Consider the following 13,179-nt stretch of genomic DNA (forward strand, 5'->3'; position numbering starts at 1 on the left):
GTCATAATCTGAGTCTACATAAATGAGTATGAATTAGCCAAGTGAAGAAAGAACAGAAGGGACTTAGCAAAGGCTAATGCATTCATTACCTGGCACATCATAGGTGCTCAATAAATGGTAGTGATTGTTTCTAATAAAGCAGGGACAGCAGGCAGGCAGAGGCAGGGGAAATCACGAGCCGTTTAGAAGGCAGAGTTGAAGGTGACTCCTAGGTGTGTGGCAGGGAGGTGGGTGGTGCAGAATGGTGCTACCAACTCAGGGATGCAGGTGGAAGAGAAGCTTTCATGAAGGAAGATGAAGACTTTGGGGTGTACTGAGGTATTGAGGTACCTGTAGGAGGTCCAGGTAAGAAGGAGAGTAACTCGGCCAGTATGGAGCTCTAGGGAGGGTCCGGGTGGTGCCCTGGGACTCAACTGCTGGGGGTCTTTGGGCAGCACCTACAGTTAAAAGCAGGTAGAGAAGAAGAAAGAAGTGAGGATTGGGAAGGAGTGGACTGGGAAGACAGCCGTCAATTGTTCTGGAAGCAAAGGAGGGCGTGATGGCACAGGCTGCCAAGTCCACGTAAGAAAGAAAGAGCTGAAAAGCATCTGCTGGGTTCACCAACTGAAGGGAGATACCCCTGCTGTTAATCTGATATATATTATTTTGAATCCTGAGTTTTTAAAAGAAATTAGAAATCTAAAAGATGGTCAAAGTCAAGAGTATAGTCGGTGTTTCTTTTGTTCTCGTTGAAGCTTTGATTTCCTCATGAGCCTGTCCGTTATTTGTAGAAGCTGGCATCTGACCCTCGATGTAAAGGAATGCCCCTTTCCAGCTTCCTGCTGAAGCCCATGCAGAGAATCACCCGCTACCCTCTGCTCATCAGAAGTGTGAGTGCCCCAGCTGGGACAGAGGAGCCAGACCCCTTGAGGTCCACAGGGGCCATAGTCAGGGAGCCGGCCCTGGCACATGGGTGATGGACCAGGCACCGTGTGTGCATGCACCCAGACGCACATGTATGTGGGCACGCACACGAACACACACATACAATCTGGATTAGGCAAAGAAAAGCCATCCAGTGTCGCTTAGGTAACCTGTCCTCTTCACCCCCCCCCCCTCCCGGGAAACTCCCCTGGGTCTCTCAAAGTCACGAATGTGTTTTTCTAGACCGGGCAAGTGCCCTGTAGGTCTGCATCTGTGGAGCCTGTCGTGAGCCCATATGGAGTCCACTATTGGCACAATCTTCCACTCCAGTCTTTCTGCTGAGATCTAAATTCATCCACCAGCTCAACACCTTTCCCTAGATGTCTCAGGAGTCCCCAGCTCACTGTGTCCTACCCTGAGCTCATCACCATCCCCTTGCTGTTCCCCACTTCAACCTGCTAACTAAACAGTCCTAAGATACCATCCATCTTTTAGCATAAGCGATGTGGGCCTCTTGAGCCAATATGCCTTCTAAGGAGAAGGTGTACTTTACAAAGGATTTTTCCACAAATTATCACTGATACAATTTTAATCATCTTACAAAGAAAACCAGTAGAAATAATATAAGACCGTTACTTTTATTGATTATCCCTTGACCATTGATCTCTAAGCCATGTTAACTCATTATGGACCTTATGTTACAGAGCTTATGTTTGTTATGATACAAAACTGACCCATTCATACATAATAACCCACAGTCCCTTACCTGAAATACTTTGAAGCAGATGTATTTTCAGAATTCAGAATTTAATTCAAAAATGGCATATTCCATGATACCCCAACAAAGCCTGGGCATCACCTATAGCCAAACACAGTAATATTTCTACAGCGAAATACATGAATAATTACTTTTAAGTAGAATAAACAGATACATCTCTTCAGTTTAGGTCAGGTTTTGCCACCAAATGAATATTGAAGAAAAGCTTTAGGCTTTCAGGGCTTTTTCCCATTTTGGAGTTGTAAACAAAAGACGGTGGCCCCAGGTGGCCAGAGTCCAGACAGGAGCCATCTGCTGATGGGACTGCTAACTTCCAGAGGGACACGACACGGTTGTATGCCAGCCTCTATTCTTTTACATTTGTCACATTAGTTTGAAGTCACTTTAGAATCAACAGTATGTTTTCCTACAAGCTGATGACATGATTTTATTCTATTTTTCCTATAGCAGAGGATTCATTGCTTTTTTCAGATTTATAAAAAAGATCAGTGACCCCAAAAATGTTATAAGCCATTGCTATTCAGCAAGTTAATACACTTATGAAAGCTGCAGCCAGGTTATGTGGTGGGTTCACCCTAAAGGCAATGGCTTAAATGACTGGGGGGAGGGAGGGAGCCACGTGTGGTAACGCATGTACCAAGACCAAGCCAGAGCCGCTGGCCACCCACAGGTTTCAGGGCACTTGATCCACGTAGCAATTGGCACTGAGTCAACCTGGCTCCCCAAGAACTCTGGGGCTATCCACTTGTTAAGGGCAAACAATCGTCTTACTGTCGTATACCCAGCGCCCAGCACATACAGCAGGCAGTAGGACTTCTGGGTGGAAGACACTCTACTTCCCACATGACAGAACCGCTCTTTTCCAGATTCTGGAGAACACCCTGGAGAGTCATGTGGACCATTCCTCCCTAAAGCTGGCTCTTGAGCGGGCAGAGGAGCTTTGTTCCCAAGTTAATGAAGGAGTTCGGGAAAAAGAAAATTCAGACCGACTCGAGTGGATCCAGGCACACGTTCAGTGTGAAGGTCTCGCAGAGGTGAGGCCTGTGGTGTTGAGCTGGGTGCCACTAGGCAGGCTCTGGGTGGGGAACCCAGTTCAAGCCTTCCCCTAGTGTGGACAGGATATGCCTCAGTCCAGCCCATGTGCACTCAGTGTCCTGCCCCTTCTTGGGCTGTCATTTTCCTTTCTTAGAAGGGAAATGTGATATTTTTGTTTTGAGTTCTTTGAATTCAGCCAGTAGAATCCATATTCTGTGGGTAGAAGTCATCACTTTCCCATGTCAGTTTGGACTCTGAAGGAAAATCAGTGCACCCTCAGATCCAGGGCACGGGCCTCTCATGGAGCTCTGGGATGGTTTGCGCTGGGACTCACAAAGTGACAATTTCTTTTTAAGCAACTTATTTTCAACTCCCTCACCAACTGCCTGGGGCCCCGGAAGCTTCTGCACAGTGGGAAACTATACAAGACCAAGAGCAACAAGGAACTACACGGATTCCTCTTCAACGACTTTCTGCTTCTTACCTACATGGTCAAGCAGTTTGCTGTTTCCTCAGGTTCTGAGAAGCTTTTCAGCTCTAAGTCCAATGCCCAATTCAAAATGTATAAAACGGTAAGTGTCACATTCCTGGCCGTGGCATCAGGAGCATAACAAGGTGTGTCCTTCTCCTGGAGGACCTCCTTCCAGGATCCTTTCCTGTCCTCATGGGACACTCTTTGCCCGTCTCCAGATGGGTCACTCCTCCTCTGTCATTTCCCAGGGAAGAAGCCCCAGCGTGGCTGGGTCCTCACTGTCCTCTAACAACTGGATTCCAGCTTTGGATTCTGGCTTCCTCCCTGGCAGATGTGATATGATCCCGCCTCTGTCCACACTCAGCAGCAGGTCTCTCTAAAACTGAGACAAGGTGCTAAGTGTAGGTACATGGAGGAGACACCCTGTCACATGAGCAGTCATAGACACTGGGAGCTCCTGTTCTCAGTTCAGTGACATCTCATCTGCCCAAGATGTTTTCTTCCACAAAAGTAAAAGACTCAAGAAGCTAGACCCTTCTCTCCTCCTCAAAAAGGCTCTTCAGGACAGACAGAACTCTTCCTAGCTGTAGGTGGGTGGAGGGTTCTGGCACATTTCACACTCTGTGTTTTGGCCCTCTTTCAGCCCATTTTCCTGAATGAAGTCTTGGTGAAACTGCCCACAGACCCTTCCAGCGATGAGCCTGTCTTCCACATTTCTCACATTGACCGGGTCTACACCCTCCGAACAGACAACATTAACGAGAGGTCAGTCTTGACCACGTGTGACCTGCCTTGAAGCCTGGACGTCTCCCTTCCATAAACGCACCTCCAGTCCGTGCTCAGTCCTACTAATTCTGTATCCTCGAGCTCTCCTAACCAGTGCCCTCCACCCTGGTCCCACTGGTCAGCCTTGGTTTAGATATGCTGGGTTACTGCAACCACCTCTATATGTGTCCCTGCTTCCAGTCTCTCCTTAGGATCTTCCAAAATGGGAGAGCCAGCACCTTGCTTCCTTAAATCCCTTCTGCAGCAGTCCGGGCTCCTTCACCTGATATCTGAGGCCCTCTTTGTGTGTCTCAGCCTCAGTCCCATCCCTCTACTGAACAGGACCTGTACTCCAGCCAGAATGTCTTCCTTCTGCTCTTTGCCTGGCCAGCCCTGCATCCTCTACAGGATAGCTCAGCACCTGGGTGATGGCAAACCAGGGGATGCTCCTCCCCTCTGTGCATGTGGTTCTTGGTGTTCTTTGTACGGTAGAATGTCGCTCTGTCGTGCCAGATTGCCACTGATGTGGCAAATTGCATCTTCTATTTCTGTGCGCCTGCATCTTGCAAGTGCCTGGTGTCTTATAAACCGTGAGTAACTCTAGAAATTCTCAGCTTCAAAGTCAGTTAGCAAACAAGTCTTTCAGTTAAACTAATATTAGGTCTATGATGGGAAACTTGTCAAAGCCAAGGTTAACAAAGGAGTGAAGAACAAGTGCAGAGCTCTGGGGCTCCTGGCTGAACCTGGGAGGTACTCAGAAAAGCCACCCAATGGCTGTGCTCTGCTTCTCCTCCAGGACTGCTTGGGTCCAGAAGATCAAGGCGGCATCTGAGCAGTACATTGACACGGAAAAGAAGAAACGGGAGAAGGCTTATCAAGGTAGTTGGTGGTGCCCTAGAGAGCTGGAAGCAGCCGCCAGGGCTCCCAGGGGAGGGGGAGGGGGAGGGGGAGGGGGAGGGTCCCACCCTCTGGACACAAGCTGCTGCTCCTGCAGGGTGGGACTGCACAGAGACAGCCTAAAGGAGCAGACTTGCTATGGGATCCGACAGCAGGACCTGCTTGGTGGCTCCTGCCCTTGGGGCCTCCCCGAGCCCCCTGCCCACTACACAGACGGGGTCACCCAGGCCAGCCCCGGGACCTCCCTTCAGTCTGTGGTGAAGGAAGAGGGTCCTTTTGCACAACCAAGCCCACTTCTGCGTGGTCCGTTTTGCTTCACCCAACTTCACTTCTCTGGCCTGTTTCCCCGTCAGCTCTGCTCCTCCTCTCCCACCCCGGCCTCTGCTCCGGCCCTCCTCCACATCCATCCGTCCTCCCTCCCTTGACACCAGGTCCTGGACCTCGAGGCCCTCCTCCTCTTCACCGGCCCTTCACCCGCTTGCAGTTCTCATTCTGTTCAGAGGGCTCCCTCGCTCGACACCAGTGACCTGACCCACCGCTTGACTCACTTTGCCCCCTGCACCCAATGGCAGGAAGTCAAGGCTCCTCCTCCCCCTTGTACCTGGAGCTCCACCCAAGCCCAAGCCTGTCTGTCCCTCTCCTCCCTCAGTTTCATGAAAATCATGCTGGGCTGCTTCCCCGAGCCCACGCTCCAGACACACTTCGACTTCTCCCCGCCACCAGCCAGGCTTCACACCATGGCATCTCCTGAGCAGCTCTGCGGACGGCAGTACTGTCCTCACCACCCAGACCAGAAGCGTGCCCTCAGCCCTCCTGCTTCTCTAGTCAGAGGCCAGGTCCTACCCCATTCTCTTCCCGTGTCCTGGGCCTTTCCCAGTGGCACAGACCCTCCAGTCTCCACTTAGGCATGAGGCCCCCATCACCATCCCCTTCATTCCTGGAGTATTCTTTTTACAGGGCTGACTCTCCTTGCTGAAGCATCTTCCCCATTGCCTCCCAAATTAAGAACAAATTCTTACCCCAGACTCAGGGCTGATCCCCAGTATCATCTGTTCCCCAGCCCCGTTTCCTCTCTCTGCTTCGCCTGTACCACTGCCTGATTGAACAAACCACCTCTGAGCCCCCTGCCTGTCCCCCCCCACCCCCAGGCCTTCCCTGTTCGGTCCTCCCTCTTCTGTTCCTGGCTGCTAGAGCTGCAGCTCTTTGTATGTTTTTTTATTCAGGTTTCCCTTATTTTGTTATATACTCCTGAAAGGTATGTGTAAATTGGCTTTTGCTGATTGAATCTTGTTTTAATGGTACTTCAAAAGCTTGCTATTAAAAAAATCAACGACTGAATGATTCGGAAAGCATATAATGATCTCTTAATTGGTAAAGATAAAAATCAAGAGTTTTTGTTAGTTTTGCTTAGTATCAATATCTATACATATTGTTACGCATTTTCTATGTGTTCTTTAGACATTTATTGATTACTTACTCTGTGCCAAGCCCTATGCTAGTCTTAACCGGACCTTCAAAGATGAATAAGGGGAACTTATTTGTCTTTAAGGGAAACTGAGTGTAGGTGCCACACTGGAGAGGTTGGCACAAACAAGGTTGGGGGGCTTCTCATAAGTTCTACTTGCCCTAAGTTTTAAAAAATCAATAGCTCACTAAGCAGCCTTTTTAAACCCCTGAGGGCAACACCTGCTTAACTACTTCATATTTACCAATCTGAGTTCACAGACCCATTTCCCTCCATATGAAAAGAGTTTTGAGTCCATCCTCAAATAGAATAAGGTCTTAAGTGAAACTGCTTTGTAAGCTGAAGTGTTTACATGTAATTGGAATGATGTGGGTGGCAAATTGACTTTGGTACCTGCTAGTTAATTTTTTTACCTTGCCACTCCTAGGTTCTGACATGGGCAGGTTATGGGCTTTTCTAAGCCTCAGTTCTCCCACATATGGAGATGGCAGTTATAAAGAGCTACCATACAGCATAATTGTACAATTTACATAATAAAATTTTTGTAGAGGTCTAGCACATGCCTAACACAAAGTAAGTATCCAATAAATGTTAGCTGCTTTTAAGTGAATGGATATAATGTATTTTTTTTAATTAATATTACCATTTGCTAGGCAATTGAGTGTTTATTAATACAAGGCTGAATAAACAATACGCACTCTGCAGCGGCCTCTCCTGGCAGAGGCGATGGATAGGACACGGAATTTCAGAACCAGCAGGCTGCAGGACGCTCATAAGTCGAGGATAATGGATGTGCAGAGTGGGGCAGAGAGGGGAGAGTGACATGTGAGATTGGATTCACATCTTCAAGGCTGGGTGGGATGCAGACAAGCAGAGGTGGTGGACAGGTATTCCAGCGGGTGCCATGGCCTGGGCAAAGGCACACAGCAGCCAGATGCTGGTCTGCCAGGCCCAGTGCAGCGGCAGGTGACACTGGGGAGTGTCAGGATTGGTTAGAAGGACAGACTATACTCACAGCTCAGTGTCCTCCGTGCATTCCATGCACGTCCTTCGATCTCAGAGAAGAAATTGACGTCACTTGTCTTCTTTTGTAGCTCGCTCTCAAAAGACTTCAGGCATTGGGCGTCTGATGGTGCACGTCATCGAAGCTACAGAATTAAAAGCCTGTAAACCGAATGGTAAATGCTTCTTTCATTCAACAGATGTGGTAACTGCCCTATTCTTTGCTGATGACTCTTCTGTACATTGAATAACGGGACGCTTTTTAAAAAGCAGTGTTTCCAGTGCCACTAAAATGGTTATCGTACCAATATTATCCTGTCTCTTCCCAATAAGTACCAGTGCCCCTTTCTTCAGTGCTTCTGAGTAGAAATTGCACGAACACTTGTCCAGGCTCATGGGGAGCATTTGGGGCACTGGAGCCCACAAGGCAGATCTGGGCCCTCAGACAGTGCCCCTGCTGTCGTGGTTTACAGAGAAGCATCCATTTGGATCCTGCTTCTGCTCAAGGAAGGCCCTGTTGTCATTTATTTTACGTACAGATGTCACATGTGTCTTTGGTTTGTTTTTGTTCAGGAAAGAGCAATCCATACTGTGAAATCAGCATGGGCTCCCAGAGCTATACCACCAGAACCCTCCAGGACACACTCAATCCCAAGTGGAACTTTAACTGCCAGTTCTTTATTAAGGACCTTTACCAAGATGTGCTGTGTCTCACCATGTTTGACAGAGACCAGTTTTCACCAGATGGTAAAGTATAACTCGACCAGGGAGGAATTTGAATACTCCAGAATTTAGGGTCTAGATCCAGGGTTCTTGGCTTTATTTTTCCCTGTGATACCTACGGGAAATGACACGGGCCCATGGGCACCTGCAGCTCGTGTGGGAAGTGGGTCAGGGGTCTTCTCAGGGGGAAAGGGTGGTCTCCGGCATGTGTCAGTCATGGACCCCAGTCACTCCCTACGTACACAACAGAGACATTGCTCTCAGCACCTACTGAATGGGTGAGACGTGCTCTGCCTGAAGGAACTTGGATTCCAAGAAGGCAGTTTCCCTCCCACGGACCTCTCCCTGGGCATGCGTCCATGTAGTTATCAGACAGCCACTAACCAAAGGAAATTAACTGTTCTGGACTTGAAAGTCTTATGTTTTCAGACACTCCTCCTTATAAAGAAGTAGCTTTGACTCTCACATGTCTATTCTCCAGATTTCCTGGGTCGCACTGAAGTTCCAGTGGCAAAAATTCGCACAGAACAGGAAAGCAAAGGCCCCACAACCCGCCGACTCCTGCTGCACGAGGTCCCCACCGGGGAGGTCTGGGTCCGCTTTGACCTGCAGCTTTTTGAGCAAAAAACTCTCCTGTAGGGGCCTCAGGGATCTGCCCAAAAGGCTGGGGCTAGAGACGGACGGTGCTGCCCCTAGGCTAAAGGAGTATCACAAGGCTTCATCCATCGCAGGCCACACGTGCCAGGTCCGGCCCTCTATTTTATTGCACACTAAATAGCTAGCAATCTATGCAAACATGATCTTTCCTAGAAATAAACCAAACCCACAGCACAGTGCCTTGTATTAGTGTTAACATGTTTGGCTGTGTTTAGATGCCAAGGTTTCCATTTTCAGGGCTATAAAAAGTATTATGTGGAAATGAGGCATCGGAACAGCAGACGTTACCACTTGGTTGAATGTGTCCAGTGTGGGTGGTTTTGGTGATGCTGTAACCATTCCACGCCATGTGACCTCTGTGGGGTCACAGCCACTCAGGAGGCGAAGGATCGGGAAGAAATGCTGCAGCCTCAGCGCAGGAACAGCCTGATACCGAAGTAGGTCTACTCGTGCACTGAATGAAAACAGAAACTTGATCATTTTATTCCTGACTAGATTTTATCATCTCTGCTCAGACAATATAGTTTGAAATCTAAAGGGGAAAGCTTGATTTACTTTAAATACTGTGAACTCTAATGATGTGGAAAATATTTTTCAACTTTAATTTTCTGAAGTATAAATTATTTATGTAAATTCCTTGTTTTGCATATTTCATAGGACATGCATCTTTAAGCTTTATCATTGCCAATATGTACAGAAAGAGAATAAAAATATAAGTTTATGAATGTAACTTCTTTCAAAGCTTGACTGATTTACTTTCCACCTGAAAAGCTCTTGAAAGGTAAGTTCAGGGGTTGCTTGTAGTGAAACCAAATTTCGTTTCTGTGACAGTGGCAAAAACCAAGAGGGGGTGGGAGAGGGAGGGTGTGGTGCCTAGGAGACCCTGGAGCCTCGTCTTGACTCTGACTTGCTCCATGACTCTAGTAAATTGACCTACGGTTTCTGGGGCGTGGTGTCACTGATGGCTAGACTGCTGATCTCTGTGGGAGTAAGACCATACCTTCTTGAGTCCTTCTGCCTACTTGGTTGAGCAGGAACCTCAGAGGTAACTTCGGAGTCAAGAAAATATACAGGCATTAAACATCTTCAGCAGGACCTCGGCCTCCAGCTCCAGAATCACCTGTCTCTCCCTGTCCCCTGTCCTGTCAGACCCACATCCACACCTGTCAGCGCTGCTGGTTTGGGCTCTGGATTTTGTAGTGTGAGATTTGTTTTGAACATTGACAAAAATCAGGTCTTACCCACTAAATTCCTGGGTTAATGAGTACAACTGGAAAAAGATCTGCTTTTTAGAAGGAACCACGCAGGCTATAGGAGCATTGATTCTCAGGGAGCACGTCTTAGGGAGCTAGAAGAACAGGAAAGATTCAAATGTCCCTCCACCACAGACCCCGTTTCTGTCTAAACATAACCACTGAGCAAAGAAGGGCTGGAAAACATAACTCAGAATGTTCAAGTTAAAAAAAAAAAAAATCTGCCATTCTGGGTATTAATCCTGGGCACTTATTTGTTAAAACTTAGATGTGAAAGAAATATGGCCAGTGTCAATAGAAGAGACGCCACTCAACATCTGAAACCAAAACACCTGAATGTATTAATTAAGGGAAAGTTTGGCTGGTCAGGCGCAGCCTCACTGAGCAAAGCAAATTGCTGATCTTCTATAGGTTCTTGAAGGCAGGTATGGGGCGATGTCCAACAAGTCTGCCTCTGACTGGCTGAGTTCCAAAGCCTGAGACAGTCTCTGATGAGTCAAGGCCAGTTTAAAACCAGTTGTGGGTTTACTTGTGACCCGAGCTAAAGGATAATCCTTTTCCCAGGACAGCAGGGACTTGAATTCTCCCTGGGATGAACTGTGGCTACTGCCATTTCCCCATGTCTACATGTGTCAGGGTTCTTTTCAGATTTAGGACAGAGGAGCCTGCAGGAGGTGAGTCAGACTTCTACAAAACTCCAGAGGACATTCAATGTCCATGCTCCTCACAACTCCAGTCACCTGCTTTGACCTGGGACTGCAGCTCTGCCTCTTAAGAAATGAAGTTCTCTCCTGACTGAAACATGAGCCTAATTTTCTGAAGGATAAGGGAGGGGGGTGTGCCCTTAGACTCCTTGCGTCCCCTGGAGAAGGACTGAGCAGATAGGAGAGATGCCCAGCAAGCCACCACCGACCCCCTCCCCCGACCCCCAGTGCTCTTCAGAATCAGGACTCTGCGGCACGCCAACAGGATAACCACTCTCTGAAGGGGACCGAAACTGAGCAATTTGACTGACATGACAGAGTCTGAGTGGGGTGTGTATTCTGGTGATTGGACCGGTGCTTTGGCACTAGATGGCCTAGACTTGGAATCGAGACCACCACCACTTTCAGCCGTGCAGCTGACATTGAACAAGTTACTCAACCCCTCTCCAAGCTTCACGTAAGGGGAGATCATGCTGTCATTTTGCTGTGAAAACTTTTACATGAATATAAATACCTCTCGCAGTTCCAGGGCTCCTGGGTGGCTCAGTCAGTTAAGCTTCCAGCTCTTGATTTCAGCTCAGGTCGTGTTCTCACAGTGTGTGAGTTCAAGCCCCCCATCGGGCTCTTTGCTGACAGCGTGGAGCCTGCTTAGGATTCTCACTCCCTGTCTCTCTCTGCCCTTCCTCCACTAGTACTCTCTCTCTCTCTTAAAATAAATAACTAAACTTAAATTTTTTTTTTAATATATAAAAATATCTCACACAGTTCCTAGTTCACAACAGCTCAATAAACAGTAACTATTATTGTTTGTTACTGCTTGCAACATCTTACACTTCTGGAGAGAGAAAACCCATTGGCAGCATTTTAACTGTTGGCACACAAATGAGGAAGTAAAGCTCAGCGAAGCTTTATTACCATGGCCTCCTTACAGATGGCACCGTTCCCGGCAGCGATGCCTGAACCCCAGCTGCAGGGAGGCCGGGTGCCGCCCCAGGACTTTTGCCATCATCACTCTTCTTAACACGGGCTGTGACCCCCACCTACACTGGCCTTCCCCAGGCACCCAGGGTTGTGGTCTGTGCTGTCTGGCACCTCGAACCTGTGAACAGAAGGGAAGTGCTAAGTGTAGGGCAGGGAAGAGGGGCTGACTGGGGCAGAGAAGAAGGCCCCAGTGGATCTCACCCAACACTCCGCCCTCCTGCCTGAGCTGAGACCTTCCAGGCAGTCCTCTCCTCACCTCTCCCCTACTCTCTTTGGTTTCTGCAACTCTCAGCCAAGGCTTCCCAGGTCTTTGGACTCCACACAGTACTGACCTCTCCATGGTAGGGTGGAGGTGACTAGCTGTCCACAGAACACCTGCTCTCCCTGCCATTGTGCTCAGAGCAGCAGAGGCTACTTCTCCCAGCACCCTCCCTCTGCAGTTAGGGACAGCCATGTCCTCCCCAGTGGAACATGTGAGACCTGGCCCACCTACACTTCATGCCCAGGGAGAACACCTCCATGACCTCTTCCCTTTTCAGGTTCCCCAGGGCAAGCTTGGAAGCCAGGCACTGAAGATGACAAAGGATCCATCAGCCAAACTCATGAAAGAGGGACAGCCTGACACCCTGCTGACCTAACCTTTTCTGGTACATGAGCGAGAAATAAACTTCTATTGTGTGTAAACCAGACTCCATTGTTTGGCTCTCCTGGTGACAGCAGTGAGGCTACCCTTCCAGAAGGGCAGAGCTGACTACAGTCCCATCCAGATCTGACAGAGGGGCTTGGCTCTCAGTTATTCACAGAGAAAATTGCTGTGGAATGGAAACTTCCATTCTCCCATTTAGGAAAATCCGTTTCTCTCTTGAGAGACTAGGGAAAACAATGGGATTGGGTGGAACCTGGGTTAACAACCTATCTGACAAGATTTTCACGCTCTTTGCAATGGAGGCAAGAGTGGGGAGGTCAGTGAACACACAGATCCACTGCACTTAAGACACCCACGAACCCTTACAACTCCCAAGCACCCAAAGGCATTAGGATACGGGACATGGGAGACGAGAGGATGGAAGGGAAAAGCGAGCAAGAGCTATACATGTGCCAGATTGTGAGCTCAGGATGAGAAATCTGTGCATGGAAAACGCTTGCATATAAAACAACTTTTATGATTAAATAAATAACTTTCACGTGTGCAAACCATCATTTGGCCTAATTTTTTTTTTAGTATAAATTTCAGAAGATTCCTACCTACTGTGACTGCACTAAGGAGAACAGATTTTTCTTTTTTCTTTTTTTTCTTTTTTTTTTTTTTGGTCTGGTGTGGATGTATAAATGGTAGGAAAATGGCAGAGGAGCAAAAATTCAGGGAAAATTTTCTCTGAAAATTTCTCTGACCAGGATTTCTCTCACCTCGTGAGGACACAATCTGTCCTCCAAAGCAGGTTCCGGGGTCCCACTATGTGCACCTTTTCTGAGTTTCCAAACCCCAGACTCCCTGCCACAGGGCGCAGCAGCACCAAGCCCAGAGGCAACCCCACCATTTCCTG

The 13,179-nt window shown here is 48.3% G+C and overlaps 1 protein-coding gene across 13 annotated transcripts in view; it reads left to right on the forward strand.

Moving 5' to 3' along the window:
- Nucleotides 1-12,314, forward strand: part of ITSN2 (intersectin 2) — a 151,144-nt gene extending 138,830 nt beyond the window's left edge. For 10 of the 13 annotated variants that reach the window (XM_030311539.2, XM_030311536.1, XM_030311549.1 and 7 more), the window contains 8 exons: nt 771-869; nt 2,548-2,715; nt 3,073-3,288; nt 3,832-3,953; nt 4,750-4,832; nt 7,410-7,493; nt 7,891-8,064; nt 8,522-9,427. In XM_030311539.2, coding sequence (XP_030167399.1) covers nt 771-869; nt 2,548-2,715; nt 3,073-3,288; nt 3,832-3,953; nt 4,750-4,832; nt 7,410-7,493; nt 7,891-8,064; nt 8,522-8,679 — 1,104 coding nt within the window. In that variant the 3' untranslated portion in view covers nt 8,680-9,427. Of the gene's footprint in view, nt 1-770; nt 870-2,547; nt 2,716-3,072; nt 3,289-3,831; nt 3,954-4,749; nt 4,833-4,947; nt 5,298-6,073; nt 6,106-7,409; nt 7,495-7,890; nt 8,065-8,521; nt 9,479-12,174 lie in introns of those variants that run through there. The other 3 variants (XR_003967941.1, XM_030311545.1, XM_030311546.1) reach the window with 3 other exon arrangements.
- Nucleotides 12,315-13,179: the final 865 nt, after the last annotated feature.

The sequence above is a fragment of the Lynx canadensis genome, chromosome A3 (assembly GCF_007474595.2).
Source record: "Lynx canadensis isolate LIC74 chromosome A3, mLynCan4.pri.v2, whole genome shotgun sequence".
NCBI classification, from domain to species: domain Eukaryota; kingdom Metazoa; phylum Chordata; class Mammalia; order Carnivora; family Felidae; genus Lynx; species Lynx canadensis.